This window comes from Sphaerodactylus townsendi, linkage group LG17 (genome assembly GCF_021028975.2).
Source record: "Sphaerodactylus townsendi isolate TG3544 linkage group LG17, MPM_Stown_v2.3, whole genome shotgun sequence".
Classification (NCBI taxonomy): domain Eukaryota; kingdom Metazoa; phylum Chordata; class Lepidosauria; order Squamata; family Sphaerodactylidae; genus Sphaerodactylus; species Sphaerodactylus townsendi.
Window position 1 is genome coordinate 457,715 of NC_059441.1, and position 15,094 is coordinate 472,808.

At 47.3% G+C, this 15,094-nt stretch overlaps 1 protein-coding gene across 5 annotated transcripts in view; it reads left to right on the forward strand.

Moving 5' to 3' along the window:
- Positions 1–15,094, forward strand: part of MYO9A (myosin IXA) — a 122,391-nt gene that overhangs the window by 73,115 nt on the left and 34,182 nt on the right. For all 5 annotated transcript variants that reach the window (XM_048481780.1, XM_048481783.1, XM_048481785.1 and 2 more), the window contains 2 exons: positions 7,324–7,413; positions 13,274–13,390. In XM_048481780.1, the coding sequence (XP_048337737.1) occupies positions 7,324–7,413; positions 13,274–13,390 (207 nt within the window). The remainder of the gene's footprint in view (positions 1–7,323; positions 7,414–13,273; positions 13,391–15,094) is intronic.

The following is a 15,094-nucleotide window of genomic DNA, read 5'->3' on the forward strand; positions in this document are numbered from 1 at the left end:
ATATGTAATCGGGCATAATTTCATCCCCAAAACACTAGAGGCAGTACTTGAAACATCTTCGAATTGACAAAATTAACATCGGTCAAATTCAGAAGGCAGCCCGTGCTGGGATCCAAGATGTAATACTCACGCCAAGAGTATGTACACCTTCCTAGGCCTCTGGGTGAGGCTCGAATTGTAACGAAGGCCAACAACCAGCTAAAGATCTGGCAGCTGTGAAATCTACAATAATAATAATATAGTATAGCCTGTTTAAGATCGTAACGCTCAGCACGTACAGGATATCTGGATTTTTTCTTCCCCAGCATGTAGTTGGGAAGCTGAGATTTTACAAAGTCGTTTGACTGATGCCACACAGCAGCCTCGGGCTTAGTATTTCAGGAGAACTGTGGTTTGTACTAAGGTCAATCCAGGGTACGCAAGGCTGGGCAAAAGTCAGGAGTGCAGCCAGGGGTCATGTTAGAGTCCAGAAACTAGACACCAGCACAGAATGAGTGAGGCCCGACGAAAAGAGACTGGCTTATTTTTATTTTTACTATCCCAGAAATTTGCAGTATTTGGTTTTGTCGGGAGAAAATTGTTTGGATCAAAATATGGGTACAATAGACTTCACGTATTTGTGCCGTATTGCGAGAAGCCTTGGATCATTTCTTCAAGAGGGTAGAGGGAGGGGGGAAATGGCGGCGAGAGGCTGCGACGCTGTGAGCTTGCTCTTTTAACCTTATCTTTTAAACCTTTTAACTTCTTTTTTCGCTTTTATTTTTCACCTTATTTTGGACGCTGCTCGTTTCCCCTACCGCAATTTCAATCTCAAATCTTGAACAAGATACTGCTTACCAGAGAAACTTCATAAATCCTTTCACACTAGCAACTCGCATTTCCTGCCTAATTGCATAACGAAGTCAAGAAGTGCAAAGAAGCGAATTCGTTCTGACTCTGGTTCTAACCTAATGGCAAGTCAAAAGCCTGCAAGCAAACAAAAAAAAATTTTGATTTCTTCAAGAGAAGAACGAACCCTTCGAAAGGGTTGTGCCGTATCATGCACCGCAAGGTGGTGGGTGGCGGACAGTCAGTATTCCCAGGAAACTAATCGAAATGAAAGCTGAACCCAGCTGTTTAGTTCATCCGTTTCCTGCCACGGGGACTGGAGAACATTTAATTTATTGTTTTGCCACAACGTCCTGGTGTGAAGGGTTGTATTCAGTAAGCCAAGCGTGAAAGTCCCGCCTTGCTTATTAATAGCCACTGATAGTTCCATTCACCGTGAATTTGTCTAATACCATTTTATGGGTGCCAAAAGCCAGTAGCCTCGGCACGCTCCTCTGTCGTTCAGTCTTGGAGCATATGGGGTGTAAGACGGCCTTACTCAACTTTGAGTTGGTACCCAGCAGTTATCAGAACTGCCGTGCACGCAGATTCGAGGAAACGGAAGGACAGAAGCCAGGTCTATTCTCAGCATCCAAAATTAGGTTTTGTTTTAAATTTTCTGCATTTTAGCTGAAATAGCATTGTCAATTCTGGAGAAGGAATCTGAGCTCAGTCTTGGCTCCTGACCAGCTTTTGGATGAGTCTGGCTGTCTGATCTCTGTGAGCTGCTTGACATTTATAGATACAGAGGAGGTGCCTGTCTTACTTTTACTAGTCTTCAAAGAATAACTCTCCATCGCACTTCATTATTATTTTGGCTTACCTGTGGCAGATGGCTGGTGTCTACATCTGAACTGGATTCCTAAAGCAAACAGGCATTTATTGTTCTTTAAGCAAGATCTAGCAGGGGGGATTGACTGTAAATCCCCCAAGAAAAAGACCGGTTTAAAGTTTCCCATTTTCAAATGTATATTGGTTTGCAGGAGTTTGCTTCTTAGATCCGAATCGCACGGGGCAATTTCCAGCACCTCCTTTGATTCTGAAGTTGCTTTATTTAAAAACGACAACCCCGACAGCAGCTTTAATTAAGAATCTGTGTACAGGGTGTTAATAAGAACATAAGAACAAGCCTGCTGGATCAGACCAGAGTCCATCTAGTCCAGCTCTCTGCTACTCGCAGTGGCCCACCAGGTGCCTTTGGGAGCTCACATGCAGGAGGTGAAAGCAATGGCCTTCTGCTGCTGCTGCTGCTCCCGAGCACCTGGGCTTCTAAGGCATTTGCAATCTCAGATCAAGGAGGATCAAGATTGGTAGCCATACATCGACTTCTCCTCCATAAATCTGTCCAAGCCCTTTTTAAAGCTATCCAGGTTAGCGGCCATCACCACCTCCTGTGGCAGCATATTATTCCAAAAACACCAATCAATTCAAGTGCGTGAAAAATGTTTCCTTTTATTAGTCCTAATTCTTCCCCCCAGCATTTTCAATGAATGCCCCCTGGTTCTAGTATTGTGAGAAAGAGAGAAAAATTTCTCTGTCAATATTTTCTATCCCATGCATAATTTTATAGACTTCAACCATATCCCCCCTCAGTCCCGTCTCCTCTCCAAACTAAAGAGTCCCAGACGCTGCAGCCTCTCCTCATAAGCGAAGGTTCTCCAGTCCCTCAATTCATCCTGCTGTCTGCCCTTCTGCACTTTTCGTACTATGATATCGGTGCAGGCTATTGAGTCATTCTTATGTGGCGTGGCAGATCTCATTCATTGCACGCTCATTAGCAGCTTTAAGCGATTAATCCGTAGATGGCCCAGAATAGCAGCCAATTTTCAGAAAGTGTAAGATTCAAGGCAGAGAGCCAGCGTGGTGCAGCGGTTATGAGCGGCAGACGCTGATCTTAAGAACCGGTTCGGTTTCCCACTACCCCAGCTGAAACCCGCTGGGTGACCTTAGGCCAGTGGTGGCGAACCTTTGGCACTCCAGATGTTATGGACTACAATTCTCATCAGCCCCTGCCAGCATGGCCAATTGGCCAAGCTGGCAGGGGCTGATGGGAATTGTAGTCCATAACATCTGGAGTGCCAAAGGTTCGCCACCACAGCCTTAGGCCGTTCGCAGCTGTCTCAGAACTCTCTCGGCCCAGTTGGAGGCAGGCAATGGCAAACCATGTCTGAACATCCGTTGCCTTGAAAATTCTGTGGGGTTGCCTTACATCAGCTGCAACTTGACAGCACTTTTCGCCAAGGTTTGAGGCCACCCTGCTTTTCTGCTCGAGTCCTTGCTGGGTAATTTGCCTCCTCTCCAAGCTCTTGTGATGTGCTTATGTACTTTGCAGGTGTGGTAGAGGCAAATTTGCTATGCCAGCTGGCAAACCAATGGGGTGTCATCCATGCCGTAAACATAAGCAGGAGGACAGTACTGAGATAATTCATTAAGGTGCTGTTCCCAGAGAGCAACATCCATCAAATACACCCTGGATCTCGCTGGGCAGGCTCCGGCCATTCTTGCTGTGAAGTGTGCAGTTGTCTAAAGTACAGCGTGTTCATCTTGGCCTTTTGGAAGGGAATCCGAGGTCAAAAGGTTCCAGAAACCTGCTTGCTCGAGCCAGTTTAGAATTTTGGAACGGACTTAGGCCCACGCGAAGAGGGGCCAACTATTTGAGGCTACATTTTTCATTTGATTTTACTAGCCTCCGAGTGTTATGAAGGCAGGGCTCATAAATGGTGCCTTTTACAGATAACTGTGCGAGAGGAATGCGGACTGGTGTCCAAGAGGAATGAAACGCTTTCGGCTGAATCATAACACACAAGGGAGTTGAGCCTCTCCAAATATACAACCCTGCCTCACAATTTCTGCCGTGGCCCTTGAGTTCACGCTCCTTATGTCTGGATGGCTTTGCAGTCAAAGACACACACACACACACACACACACACACACACACACACACACACACACACACACACACACACAATGGATCTCGTTTAGAAGTGCTGCTTGGCGTGGTCTGGCCACACCGTCATTTTCTAACCAGCCTCAACATGACTCTGACTTTTCTTCTCCTCAGGAAATCTGGATTAATCATTTGGCAGGATTATTCATAATTATTGGAGAGGGCCCTGGGTGGAAAGGACACCTCATTTCCTGGTTTTTGTAGACTCGTTTGAGACAACCCGCAACTAAAGCTATGGAGTTTATTTCCTTTGATTCCCCGCTCTGCCGCTTGAGTTGTGGAGGCTTATCTGGGGAATTCAGATTAGCCTGTGCACTCCCACCCACGCCAGCTGGGTGACCTTGGGCTAGTCACAGCTCTTCTGAGCTCTCTCAGCCCCACCCACCTCACAGGGTGTTTGTTGTGAGGGGGGAAGGGCAAGGAGATTGTCAGCCCCTTTGAGTCTCCTACAGGAGAGAAAGGGGGGATATAAATCCAAACTCTTCTTCTTCTTCTTTATTGTTTTTTTTGGGGGGGGGGCTGTGTTCCCCACTGAGGAAGATGAAAAACAACATAGCTTGTCAAGTATGCAAGACAAGAACAGTTGCTTTGCACACAGGATGTTAGGTTCTGTCCCCAGCCTCTCTGGTTAAAGGGGCCTTGGATACCAGGTTTTTGGACGAACGTTAGAAAGCTGCAGGGGTGTCAAAGTCGCAGCCCTCCAGATGTTCATGAACTACAGTTCCCATCAGTCCCTCCCAACATGAGCATTGGCTATACTGGCAAAGGCTGATGGGAATTGTAGTTCATGAACATCTGGAGGGCCGTGAATAGCCAATATTGAGCTGAATTTACCATCTGATTCGGGGAGGCAGATTCGTATGTTCAGTTCTGTTTACGAAAGGTCCAGCAAGAACAGCTGTCAGCCACAGATTCTGTTTCCAACAGCAGCCAGCCAGCTTCTCCTGGAAGGTTACAGGCAAATCATGAAGTTGATAGATAGCCCCAACATCTATTAATCAGATATGCTTGCCATTTCCCCCCTCCCCTCACAATGGGAAAAAAACCCCACCTTCAGCCCCAATCCCCCACCCTTCACAAATTGGTGGCAGGGGCTGATGGGAATTGAAGTCCATGAACATCTTGAGAGCCGCAGGTTGCAGACCCCTGGTCTAGTCAGCCCAATGGGAGGTTTTTCGGCATTTTAAGCCTCTCCATGCCATCGGAAAGCCTCTTTGGGGGTGATACAAGAAGAGTTGGATTCATATCCCCCCTTTCTCTCCTGTAAGGAGACTCAAAGGAGATTACAGTCTCCTTTCCCTTCCCCTTTCACAACAAACACCTTATAGGTGGGGCTGAGAGAGCTCCGAAGAACTGTGACTAGCCCAAGGTCACCCAGAGAAAAAATGGCCTCCATATTGCTGTTGTTGGAATTTCCATGTATCTCTTGGTCTTTACCATAGAGATTTGGGGAGTTCTTAGATGGTCACCTGGAATTAATGTCACATCCTCCGCAAACCCTCTCAAAACCTCCTGCCATTTGCAGGGACAGTGTTTGCAGCTGTATAACCAGAGAAATTCTGCCTCTGTACAGGGAGACTTCATTTAGATCTGGAAATGGGTGTGATAGCTAGGTAACATGACCCTGTTTGGTCTTCTAAAGCCGTCCAGGGGGCAATTGCCACATCTTTGAAATAATTCTATTCATCTGTTACAGAGTGCTTGAAGTACTGTCTCTTATCTGTTGTCGGCCTCCCACAAAACAACTTTTGGGGTAAATTAGTTACTTGAGTGTAATTTTGACTTAGCTGAAGGACACCTTGGCTGAAATCTGAGCAGCCCCATATTCTTCTTGGCTGACCATTGGCGTGCTTCCTACGTGTGTTTATTCATTTAATTTTAGAAGATTTAAAACCCCACGCCTGTTATAAAACACCAGGCAGCTTATGACAAATGAAACACCCAGGAAAATTGGAACAATAAACCTAGTTAACAAACAGCAAGCAACAGTCATGAAAACCGAAAGCCAAACTTTCAAAATAACAGCTGGTCAACGTCAGTGAAACCATGGAAGTGATTTTAAAAGTCAATAAAACAAGGCGAATGACAGAACCATTAATATTCCTTGAACTCAAAGTCAACCACTTCTGGCTGGCTAACATCAAAAGAGCAAGGTGTGCTTCCTGGGCCGGAGATGTTCACGATTTGGGGGCCACCACGGGAAAAGCCCTGTTCTGAGTTCTCACTGAAAGCATGCAGAGCAGGGCATTAGCATATGGTTTTAGCTCCCGGTCAAGTTCCCATGGGCAGAGGAGTGTGAAGACATGAAGCTGCCCTGTACTGAATCAGACCTTTGGTCCATGGAGGTCAGTATTGCCTACTCAGGCAGGCAGTTGCTTTCCAGGATCTCAGGCAGAGGACTTTCACGTCGCCCATCACCCGATCCTTTTAACTGGAGATGCTGTGGATCGAAGTGGAGATGCTGTGGATTGAACCTATGGTACTCCAGATGTTCATGGACTACAATTCCCATCAGCCAGTTGGCCATGCTGGCAGGGGCTGATGGGAATTGTAGTCCATGAACATCTGGAGTGCCATAGGTTCATCACCACTGGAATAGTGTCTCTAGATCAAGGGAAGTAATTGTACCACTCTACTCTGCATTGGCCAGACCTCACCTAGAGTCCTGTGTTCAGTTCTGGGCACCGCAATTTAAGAAGGACAAGCTGGAACGTGTCCAGAGGAGGGCAACCGAAATGGTCAGAGGTCTGGAATCCATGCCCTACAAAGAGAGACTTAGTGAGCTGGGGATGTTTAGTCTGGAGAAGCGAAGGTTAAAGGGGGACACGATAGCCATGTTTAGATATTTGAAGGGATGCCATGTCAAAGAGGGAGCAAGCTTGTTTTCTGCTGCCTCAGACACTAGGACACGGAGTAATGGATTCAAGGTGCGGGAAAAGAGATTCCACGTAAACATTAGGAAGAACTTCCTGACTGTCAGGGCTGTTCGACAGTGGAATTCACTGCCTCGGAAAGTGGGGGAGTCTCCTGCTTTGGAGGTTTTTAAACCGAGGCTGGATGAACATATGTCGGGAGTCCTTTGATTGTGTGTTCCTGCATGGCAGGGGGTTTGACTTGATGGCCCTGGTGGTCTCTTCCAACTCCTATGATTCCCCCTTCACAAGCAGTCCTGAATCATGTACCTCTTTCACTTCGTGACTCACAAAGCAGGAGGAACTGTGCTCTAATGCGAGCCGCCTTGACAGGGGGAGACAAATTGTAATGCGCTTTGTGTACCAAGTGCTGCATAAATGATCCCTCTGATGTTATTTGAATATGCACGCGCGGATTCTAAAGGTAGCGACCCAGAAAACTGAACGCACCTGTGGGCATGTTTGCACCTCTGCTTTTAATGTTGTAGTCTGGATAACACTGGCACTCTAAGCGCTCAGTCTACATTTGTTTGAAGATCCGACTACTTCCATTTGTTTCTGGAACTGGTATTGATGGTGGATTTCGTTTTTTGTTAGGTCAAAGAAGAAATGTTGTTTGAAGCACTTGTGACAAGGAAGACGGTGACCGTGGGGGAGAAGCTTGTACTACCCTACAAACTGGCAGAGGTATTAAAATTTGCATCTGCAGAATTTCTGGGGGGGCGGGGGGGCGGTGGCAGGCTGGGAAAGAGTGTGTTCTCTGTTCTTCTTCTGGGGGGGCAGAAGCTGTAAGGGACAAATTATGCTCTTCTAACTGTATTAATAACTGAATCATCTTCAAGGTGTTGGTGTTGACCTTTAAGGCCTTACACAGCCTGGGACCTTCGTATCTTCGAGACTGCATCACCCCACATGTCCCTGTACAGCCTCTTCGTTCAGCGGAGGCCAATCTACTGGTGGTCCCTGGCCCCTTGATGATACGGCTGGCCTCCACACGGGCCAGAGCCTTTACGGCTCTGGCCCCAGCCTGGTGGAACGCTCTTCCGCCAGCTGTCCGGGCCCTGCGGGACCTTACTGAATTCCGCAGGGCCTGCAAGACGGAGCTGTTCCGCCAGGCCTTTGGAGGAACCAGCCGTTGATGGTGCCGCTCCCCCCCCCCCCCCCGGCCTTCTACATCTGTGCCTCTTGTCATCTTGGGATTGGCTGCTCTTCCCCCCTGAGAGAGGGTTTGAAAAATGGAATTGTCGGACGCCATTCTGTGAACCAATTCTAGTTATTATGCTTAGTTTTCCATTTTATTGCTGCTTTTAATACTTTTAGCCGTTTTATCTTGTACATGATGGTTATTATGCTGTACACCACCCAGAGCCCTTCGGGGATGGGGCGGTATAAAAACTGAAATAAATAAAAAATAAATAAAAATATTTGATCAATAGCTGAGCAAGGATACATCCAAGTGAATGTTAGAGATGATGCTTTTTCATGATTGAATATTAACCTCTTCTTGTTTTGCGAGTAAAACCAAAACTTGGATTCATCTGCCGAACTTGCTGTGAACAGTCGCGCTGGATTTATTTGCTTGTTAATTGTTTGGGGCAGTGATTCCCAGCCAGGGTTCCGTGGTACCCTGGGGTTCCCTGAGCAAGTCCCAGGGGTACCATGAGAATGCTACCGCCTGCCCCCCCCCCCCCAGAATCAAATGGATTTTGGAGGGGGGAGGGTTGGAAGCCTCATAGGCTCCCTTTAAACAACCTAGATAAACAGCATTGTTTTATTGCCTAAATTCGGTGTGGATTGGGGGGGGTAGATTTAAAGGGAGCTCTCCCCCCCATCCATGCCGAATTTCGGCAAGCAAACAATGCGGCTGTCAACACTGCTTTCCCTCCTCTCCCCCTGCTTGCCACTCCCCCCACCTACAGGCCAAAAACAGAAAAAAACCCTTAAAAATGCAAAAAAAAAAAATTCAAATGAACCTCAAGGGTACCCTGAGACATGAAGAGCGAGGTGAAGGGTACCGCAACGTTGAAAAGGTTGGGAAACACTGGTTTGGGGTATGGCTCGCCTTTGCTGCGTGCTTATAAACATGTGCCTTCAATGTTTCTTTGCTCCTGTTAAGTTTGTTTTCGTGGCGTGTGCCCTTCAGCACAACGTTCCAGTCGCCTTTCCAAGCTGAGCGACGTCTGCTGTCAGCTTTCCCTTCCCATAACTTGTCTTCCGCGACCAGGTTGCCAACCCAATCAGAAATTGTCTCAGAACTATTCCGGGAATGCGGAGTAGATAAAAGAAGCGACATCTGTGTTTGGAGGTTTTGAAAAGGTTAAGGATTGAACGGATCCGTTTCCCCTTCAGATGAACTCTGTTCTTTGTTTTAGTTGGAAACGAGCGGGGTGCTTCAAAAAGGGCTTGGACAGATTGAGGGAGGAGAAGTCCATCTATGGCTACCAATCTTGATCCTCCTTGATCTCAGATTGCAAATGCCTGAGCAGACCAGGTGCTCGGGAGCAGCAGCAGCAGCAGCAGCAGCAGCAGGCCATTGCTTTCACCTCCTGCATGTGAGCTCCCAAAGGCACCTGGTGGGCCACTGCGAGTAGCAGAGTGCTGCACTAGATGGACTCTGGTCTGATTCAGCAGGCTACTTCTTATGTTCTCTTATGCCTGTGAGAAATGGCACCGGGGAGAACGTCTATTTTATTTATTTATGGGATTTCTATACCGCCCAATCCCCAAAGGGCTCTGGGCGGTGTACAACATGGATTCCACATACAGTATATAAACAAAACCCCATTAAATTAAAATGTAAGTTTAAAAGTTTAAATATTTAAAACGCAGCAGTAATTCAGTAAAATGGCGTCAGCAATACCCCAGATTAAACCCTCCCCAAAAGGGGGGAACAAGACAGTAACAAAAGTGGGTCTCCTAGATGACAGGGGGACTCCGAAAACCGGAGGAATAGAGTAGAAGGGGCACCTAATCAGCGGCTGGGCACTCCAAAAGCCCGGTGGAACAACTCAGTCTTACAGGCCCTGCGGAATTCTCCAAGGTCCCGCAGGGCCCGGACAGCTGGAGGGAGAGTGTTCCACCAGGCAGGGGCCAAGGCTGAAAAGGCCCTGGCCCGAGTCTAGAAATCTCTTCCTCAGGATTCTGTTATTTTTCCGGGTCTCGAAACGACTAGTTTCTCTTTGTCACCTTTCTCTGCCTTGCGGAGGCATCCAGGGTCCCAGGCAGCGCAGAGTTCAACCTTTTGTCGACAGCAAAGGAGCGGGAGTAGGGTTGCCAACCTCCAGGCGGCGGCTGGAGATCTCCCACTATTACAGCTGAGATCTAGGCAACAGAGATCAGTTCCCCGGGAGAGAATGGCTGCTTGGGAAGGTGGACTCTCTGGCATTATACCCTACTGAAGCCCCTCCCCAAATTCTGTCCTTTTGAGGCTCTGCCCCCAAAATCTCCAGATATTAACCCAGAGTTGGCAACCCTCAGCGGAAGAAGGATGATGGTAGCATAAGATGGAGCATGTGTGAGAGCAAGGTAGAGAATGAGAGTCCTTCCCTTGTTGCAGGCCGTGCAATCCTTTAACATCCAATAATAATCTAAAATCAATGTAATTTTGGCCAGCAGATTCCTTATCTCTGCCTCCCCCTTCCCCTCCCACCCCCACACACTCAGGTTCCAACTGCAGGTTTTTATTTCTGTCTCGTATGTTTGGCTGGGTGGAATTGAGCGTGGGATGTGCCATGTCACGACGGCGTCAGCTAATTTGGCATTATCCCGTGATTGACGTTTTGGCGGATTTCAAAGGTGCTTGTTTCGCCTGCGTTCTCAGCAGCCGTGTTTCTGGCCTGTCTTAGAATTCAAATCGTTCGGTTTCAAGGCCTGCCAGGCTGGCCTTGCATCTTAACTGGAGCGGCCGGAAGCCACCAGGAAAGCATCCTGTGCAGCTGAAACGGAATTATAAACGTAATGGTTTGACTGCCTGGCTGAGTTAGCACCGCTCCTTCCTAGCTCGTGGTTTTGCACTCTTGATGTTCCATTGCAGAATAGCGGGTGGGGAATAGGACATTTGCACAGCTTTCAGAGAGTTGCATTTTGCACAGCAGTAAGCTCTACTAAGGAGCCGCATAGCACAGTGGTTAAGTGCTTGCACTGCCACTCACAAGGTCAGGAGTTCGAGCCCCGGTGGGTCAGATATCCTGGCAGCTGGCTCCTGGTCAACTCAGCCATCCATTTCTTGGTCGGTAAATAAGAACATAACATAAGAGCATAAGAACAAGCCGGCTGGATCAGACCAGAGTCCATCTAGTCCAGCTCTCTGCTGCTCGCAGTGGCCCACCAGGTGCCTTTGGGATCTCACATGCAGGATGTGAAAGCAATGGCCTTCTGTGGCTGTTGCTCCTGAGCACCTGGTCTGTTAAGGCATTTGCAATCTCAGATCAAATGAGTACTAACACCTAGCTAGGGGGTAAAGAATAGTCGGGGAAAGCAATGGCAAACTGCCCCACTAACGGCTTGCCTATAAAACCACTGCTCGCAGTAATACTCGCAGTCAGATACGACTGAAGGGGAAACTTTACCTTTAAGCTCTACTAAGCTGCAGTTGTGACACAAAATGGCGCAGCCTTTGGATTTACACAATATGGGCTCTTTCGCTCCTTCTCCTTTTCTTTCCATTACATTCTTCCCTTCCTGAGTTCTTTCCAAATGGCACATTCCATTTCTGAAGTCACGTGACTCCCCTGTATATGTGGCACTTCAGTCAAATTCAGAACAGGTCAGCGCACCAAGGGCAGAGAATGTGTGCTCTTGTTTCCTTCCTAACGGATTGTGTGAAAGTCTGCCTTCAAAGATGGCCAGCCTCCACTGCAAAGATGCCATTGTTGCACAAGGCCTTTTGATCACAATGCGGCCCTTTGAGACGGGACTTGTGGGGGAGAGCTGAGTCATCAGAATGTCAAGTCCGGCTCTGTCCTCTGGGAACGAGGGTGTCCTCCCTGCACACGAAAATGCGCACCACGCAAGCGAGTGGTTCTGCATGGGAAGGTATCCAAAGGTTGCGCTAAATACTTGGGGACAAAGAGCAGCCCCCCCAAATGTCACCCGTTGATAATTTGCACACGGTTGGCTTCGGCTGCTACGTTGGTAGCATATGTAAGACATTGCATCAGTATAGGAAACGGAGGAAGAAACCGGAAAGAAGGGGTGGCCAATATGGCAAGCAGCTGCTTCTTTTAAAAAAATTTGGTTTATGGCATGTGCTTAAAATGCTTATCATTTAACAGTCCCGTTAAGCCCACTCCGTTGGCGTTTGAGCTAGTTTGCTTCCTTCGATTCCTTGCTGCTTTTCAAAGGCGGTGGTTTTTCCCCTTTCGTTGTTCTCTGCTGTCAATCACAAAGGAGGGTCTCTGATTTAATAACCAGCAGAGTGCCTAAGTGGAAAAAAAACAACTATTCACCGAGCTTTCAAACATTCCGGTCGAAGTAATCTTTGGATCCCAGGTTCTTGGTTTTGCTTAGCACACTTGTGTGCTTTAAGTTTCCAAGTCGTAGGAAACTAGTGGGTCTAAATCCAAGGATTCCCGGTGTCCACGCAGGTTTTCCTTGAGAGATGCAGGCAGTCAGCTAGGCAGGTTACCTTGGTGACATCTGTTGCCTACAATCCACTCGCATTGTTGCACGTCGATACCAGGGCCAGCACCTGCACAGCAGAGGAGAAACGACTAAGATCTCAGACAAGGGACAGCAACAGGGCCTGCCCTTCTCCCTGTTATGAGTTTTTATAGGGGTCACATGACCTGCTCTCGATTTATTGCTGTTTGTTGGGTTTTGTTACCACCAAGGAACTGAGGACAGTGTGCACGGTTCTCTCCTCTTCTTTCCGCAACTGTCCTGTGAGGGAGGTTAGGCTGGAAACGGTGACTGGCCCAGTGTCCTAGAGCCCTTCAAGGATGAGGCAGTCTATAAAATCCAATAAACAAACAAACAAACAAACAAACATACATCATGGGTAGGGGCTTGAACCTTGGTCCTTGTACGATACACACATGGTACCATACTGACCTCCAAGTTATCCGTCCTTTGGTCAGATTTCGGGGATGCTGTGCAGATGGATTCTGTCCTCAGGCTCCTATTCCTCCGTAGCTACGAGTCCCAGGAATCATTGCTCCATTCCCAAGCACAGTTGACTTAGGAGGTCCGTGCAGGAACTTCCTAGAGCAGATTAAGTTTGCAAACCAGTGCAGAGCTTTCCCATCGTTCCGTCTCCCCACCGATTCTGTCTCCTCCACCCGTTTATGACTAACATCCCCCCTCACTATGGGAAAAAGGTCAGTGTAGGATCGTGGTTTGCTAGCAGAGCACCCAAGACCAACTCTGAGTCTCAGCCTGGGTAGAATCCTGGCAGCAAAGCAACGTACTGGTGGCAATTATGTGTCTCGGGAACTGCGGCGCCCTTAAAACCGTGTTCAGTAACGTCAGTTGGTGGAATGAGACTCATTAAAATACAAGCCTGTTGTAATGATCTGGCTTAATTTCTAATTATTTCTGTTTGGTCTAGGCTGTGACGGTGCGGAATTCCATGGCCAAATCACTGTACAGTGCCCTGTTTGATTGGATAGTTTTCCGAATTAATCACGCGCTTTTGAATACAAGGGACTTGGAAGAGAGCACCAAGGTAACTCGCGTGCAAAATGCTCATGCCTTTCAGCACCGGCAAAGGTCTCTAAAAACGACAACAAGTTTACTGACGTGCCACGTCCCTGCAGCCCAAGAAGGCCATGTTATTTGCTTTGTTAACTGCTACATTATTATTAAGACAGCTAGATATTTTCTAACAGGTGGCAGGTTTGGTTGGAACTTATTCCTCCGTTAGCAGCCTTTAATTCCGTCGCATGCTCTGGGTTGGTTTTTGGATATGGCCCAAACAGTCCAGTTCAGGGGTGATGCCCTCCAGATGTTCATGAACTACAATTCCCATCAGCCCTTCCCAACATGAGCACTGGCTATACTGGCAAGGGCTGATGGGAACTGTAGTTCATGAACATCTGGAGGGCCACGAGTTTGACACCTGTGGTCCAGTTCTTTCCCAGAATTTGCTTTTCTCTTCCTTCGAAGCTTTTAATCCGCAGCATGTACGACGGCCAGCAGACTTCCTGAATTTCTCCTATTTATGTTTGAATAAATATAACTAGTGGTGGGATCCAAAAATTTTAATAACAGGTTCCGATGGTCGTAGGATTCAAACAGTGGCGCCGTCGCACACACGCACCTCCAACGATGACCTACAGTGGCTTACGTCACTCTCGCCTCCATTTTATCCTCACCACAACCCTGTGAGGTAGTTAAGTGTAGAACTGGCCTGAGGGCATCCAACAAACCTCTGTGGCAGAGTGGAGATTCAAACCTGGCTCTCCTAGATCCTATGTACAAAGAGAAAACAACGCAGTGCACCTACCGCATGGCAATATATATTAGTGTAATTCAAACATATACCGTGAAATAGACAATAGACATGCTCATCAACTACAGTGCTCTTATCCTATACATAACATCAACATACTATAAAGTGTTCAAATACAAAATCCCGGGAACATGCAGAATAACCAATAAGAACGTCTTTATAGTGCCCAATTGGGCATCCACAATATAAGCGATAAATCAGTACAATATCAAAGTACTTATTTGTGCGATTGTCCTCACTACTGAATTCTTATGCACTCACGGAGATACCATTCTTGTTACTTTTGCGATGTTTCTCGCTACTTAGTTCACATACGATGAATGGAGATGTTGGTTCTCTATGCCATGAATGAAGATAAGTATGAATGAAGATGATTTTATGAAGGAAGATCATTGAACGGGATACGCGATTTTTCACCGTTTTGGAAACTCCGTCTTCATCAGATATTAAGGTTCTCATCCTTAAACATGCCTCTCATATGGGGTATTTATGGGATGAAACCGCATATGGGGTATATGGGATGAAACCGCATATGGGATGAAACCGCATACAGACGGGAGGTTGAACAACTAGCCTCGTGGTGCCACTGGAACAATCTAGAACTGAACACACTTAAAACCGTAGAAATGGTGGTAGATTTCAGGAGAAACCCTCCCATCCTACCTCCTCTCACAATACTAGACAACACAGTATCAATAGTAGAGAGCTTTAAATTTCTAGGCTCCATCATATCTCATGACCTAAAATGGTCACCTAATATCAAAAATGTCATCAAAAAAGCACAACAAAGAATGTTCTTTCTGCGCCAACTCAGGAAGCTCAAACTGCCCAAGGAGCTGCTGATACAGTTCTACAGAGGAATCATTGAGTCTGTCATCTGCACCTCTATAACTGTGTGGTTTGGTTCTGCAACCCAAC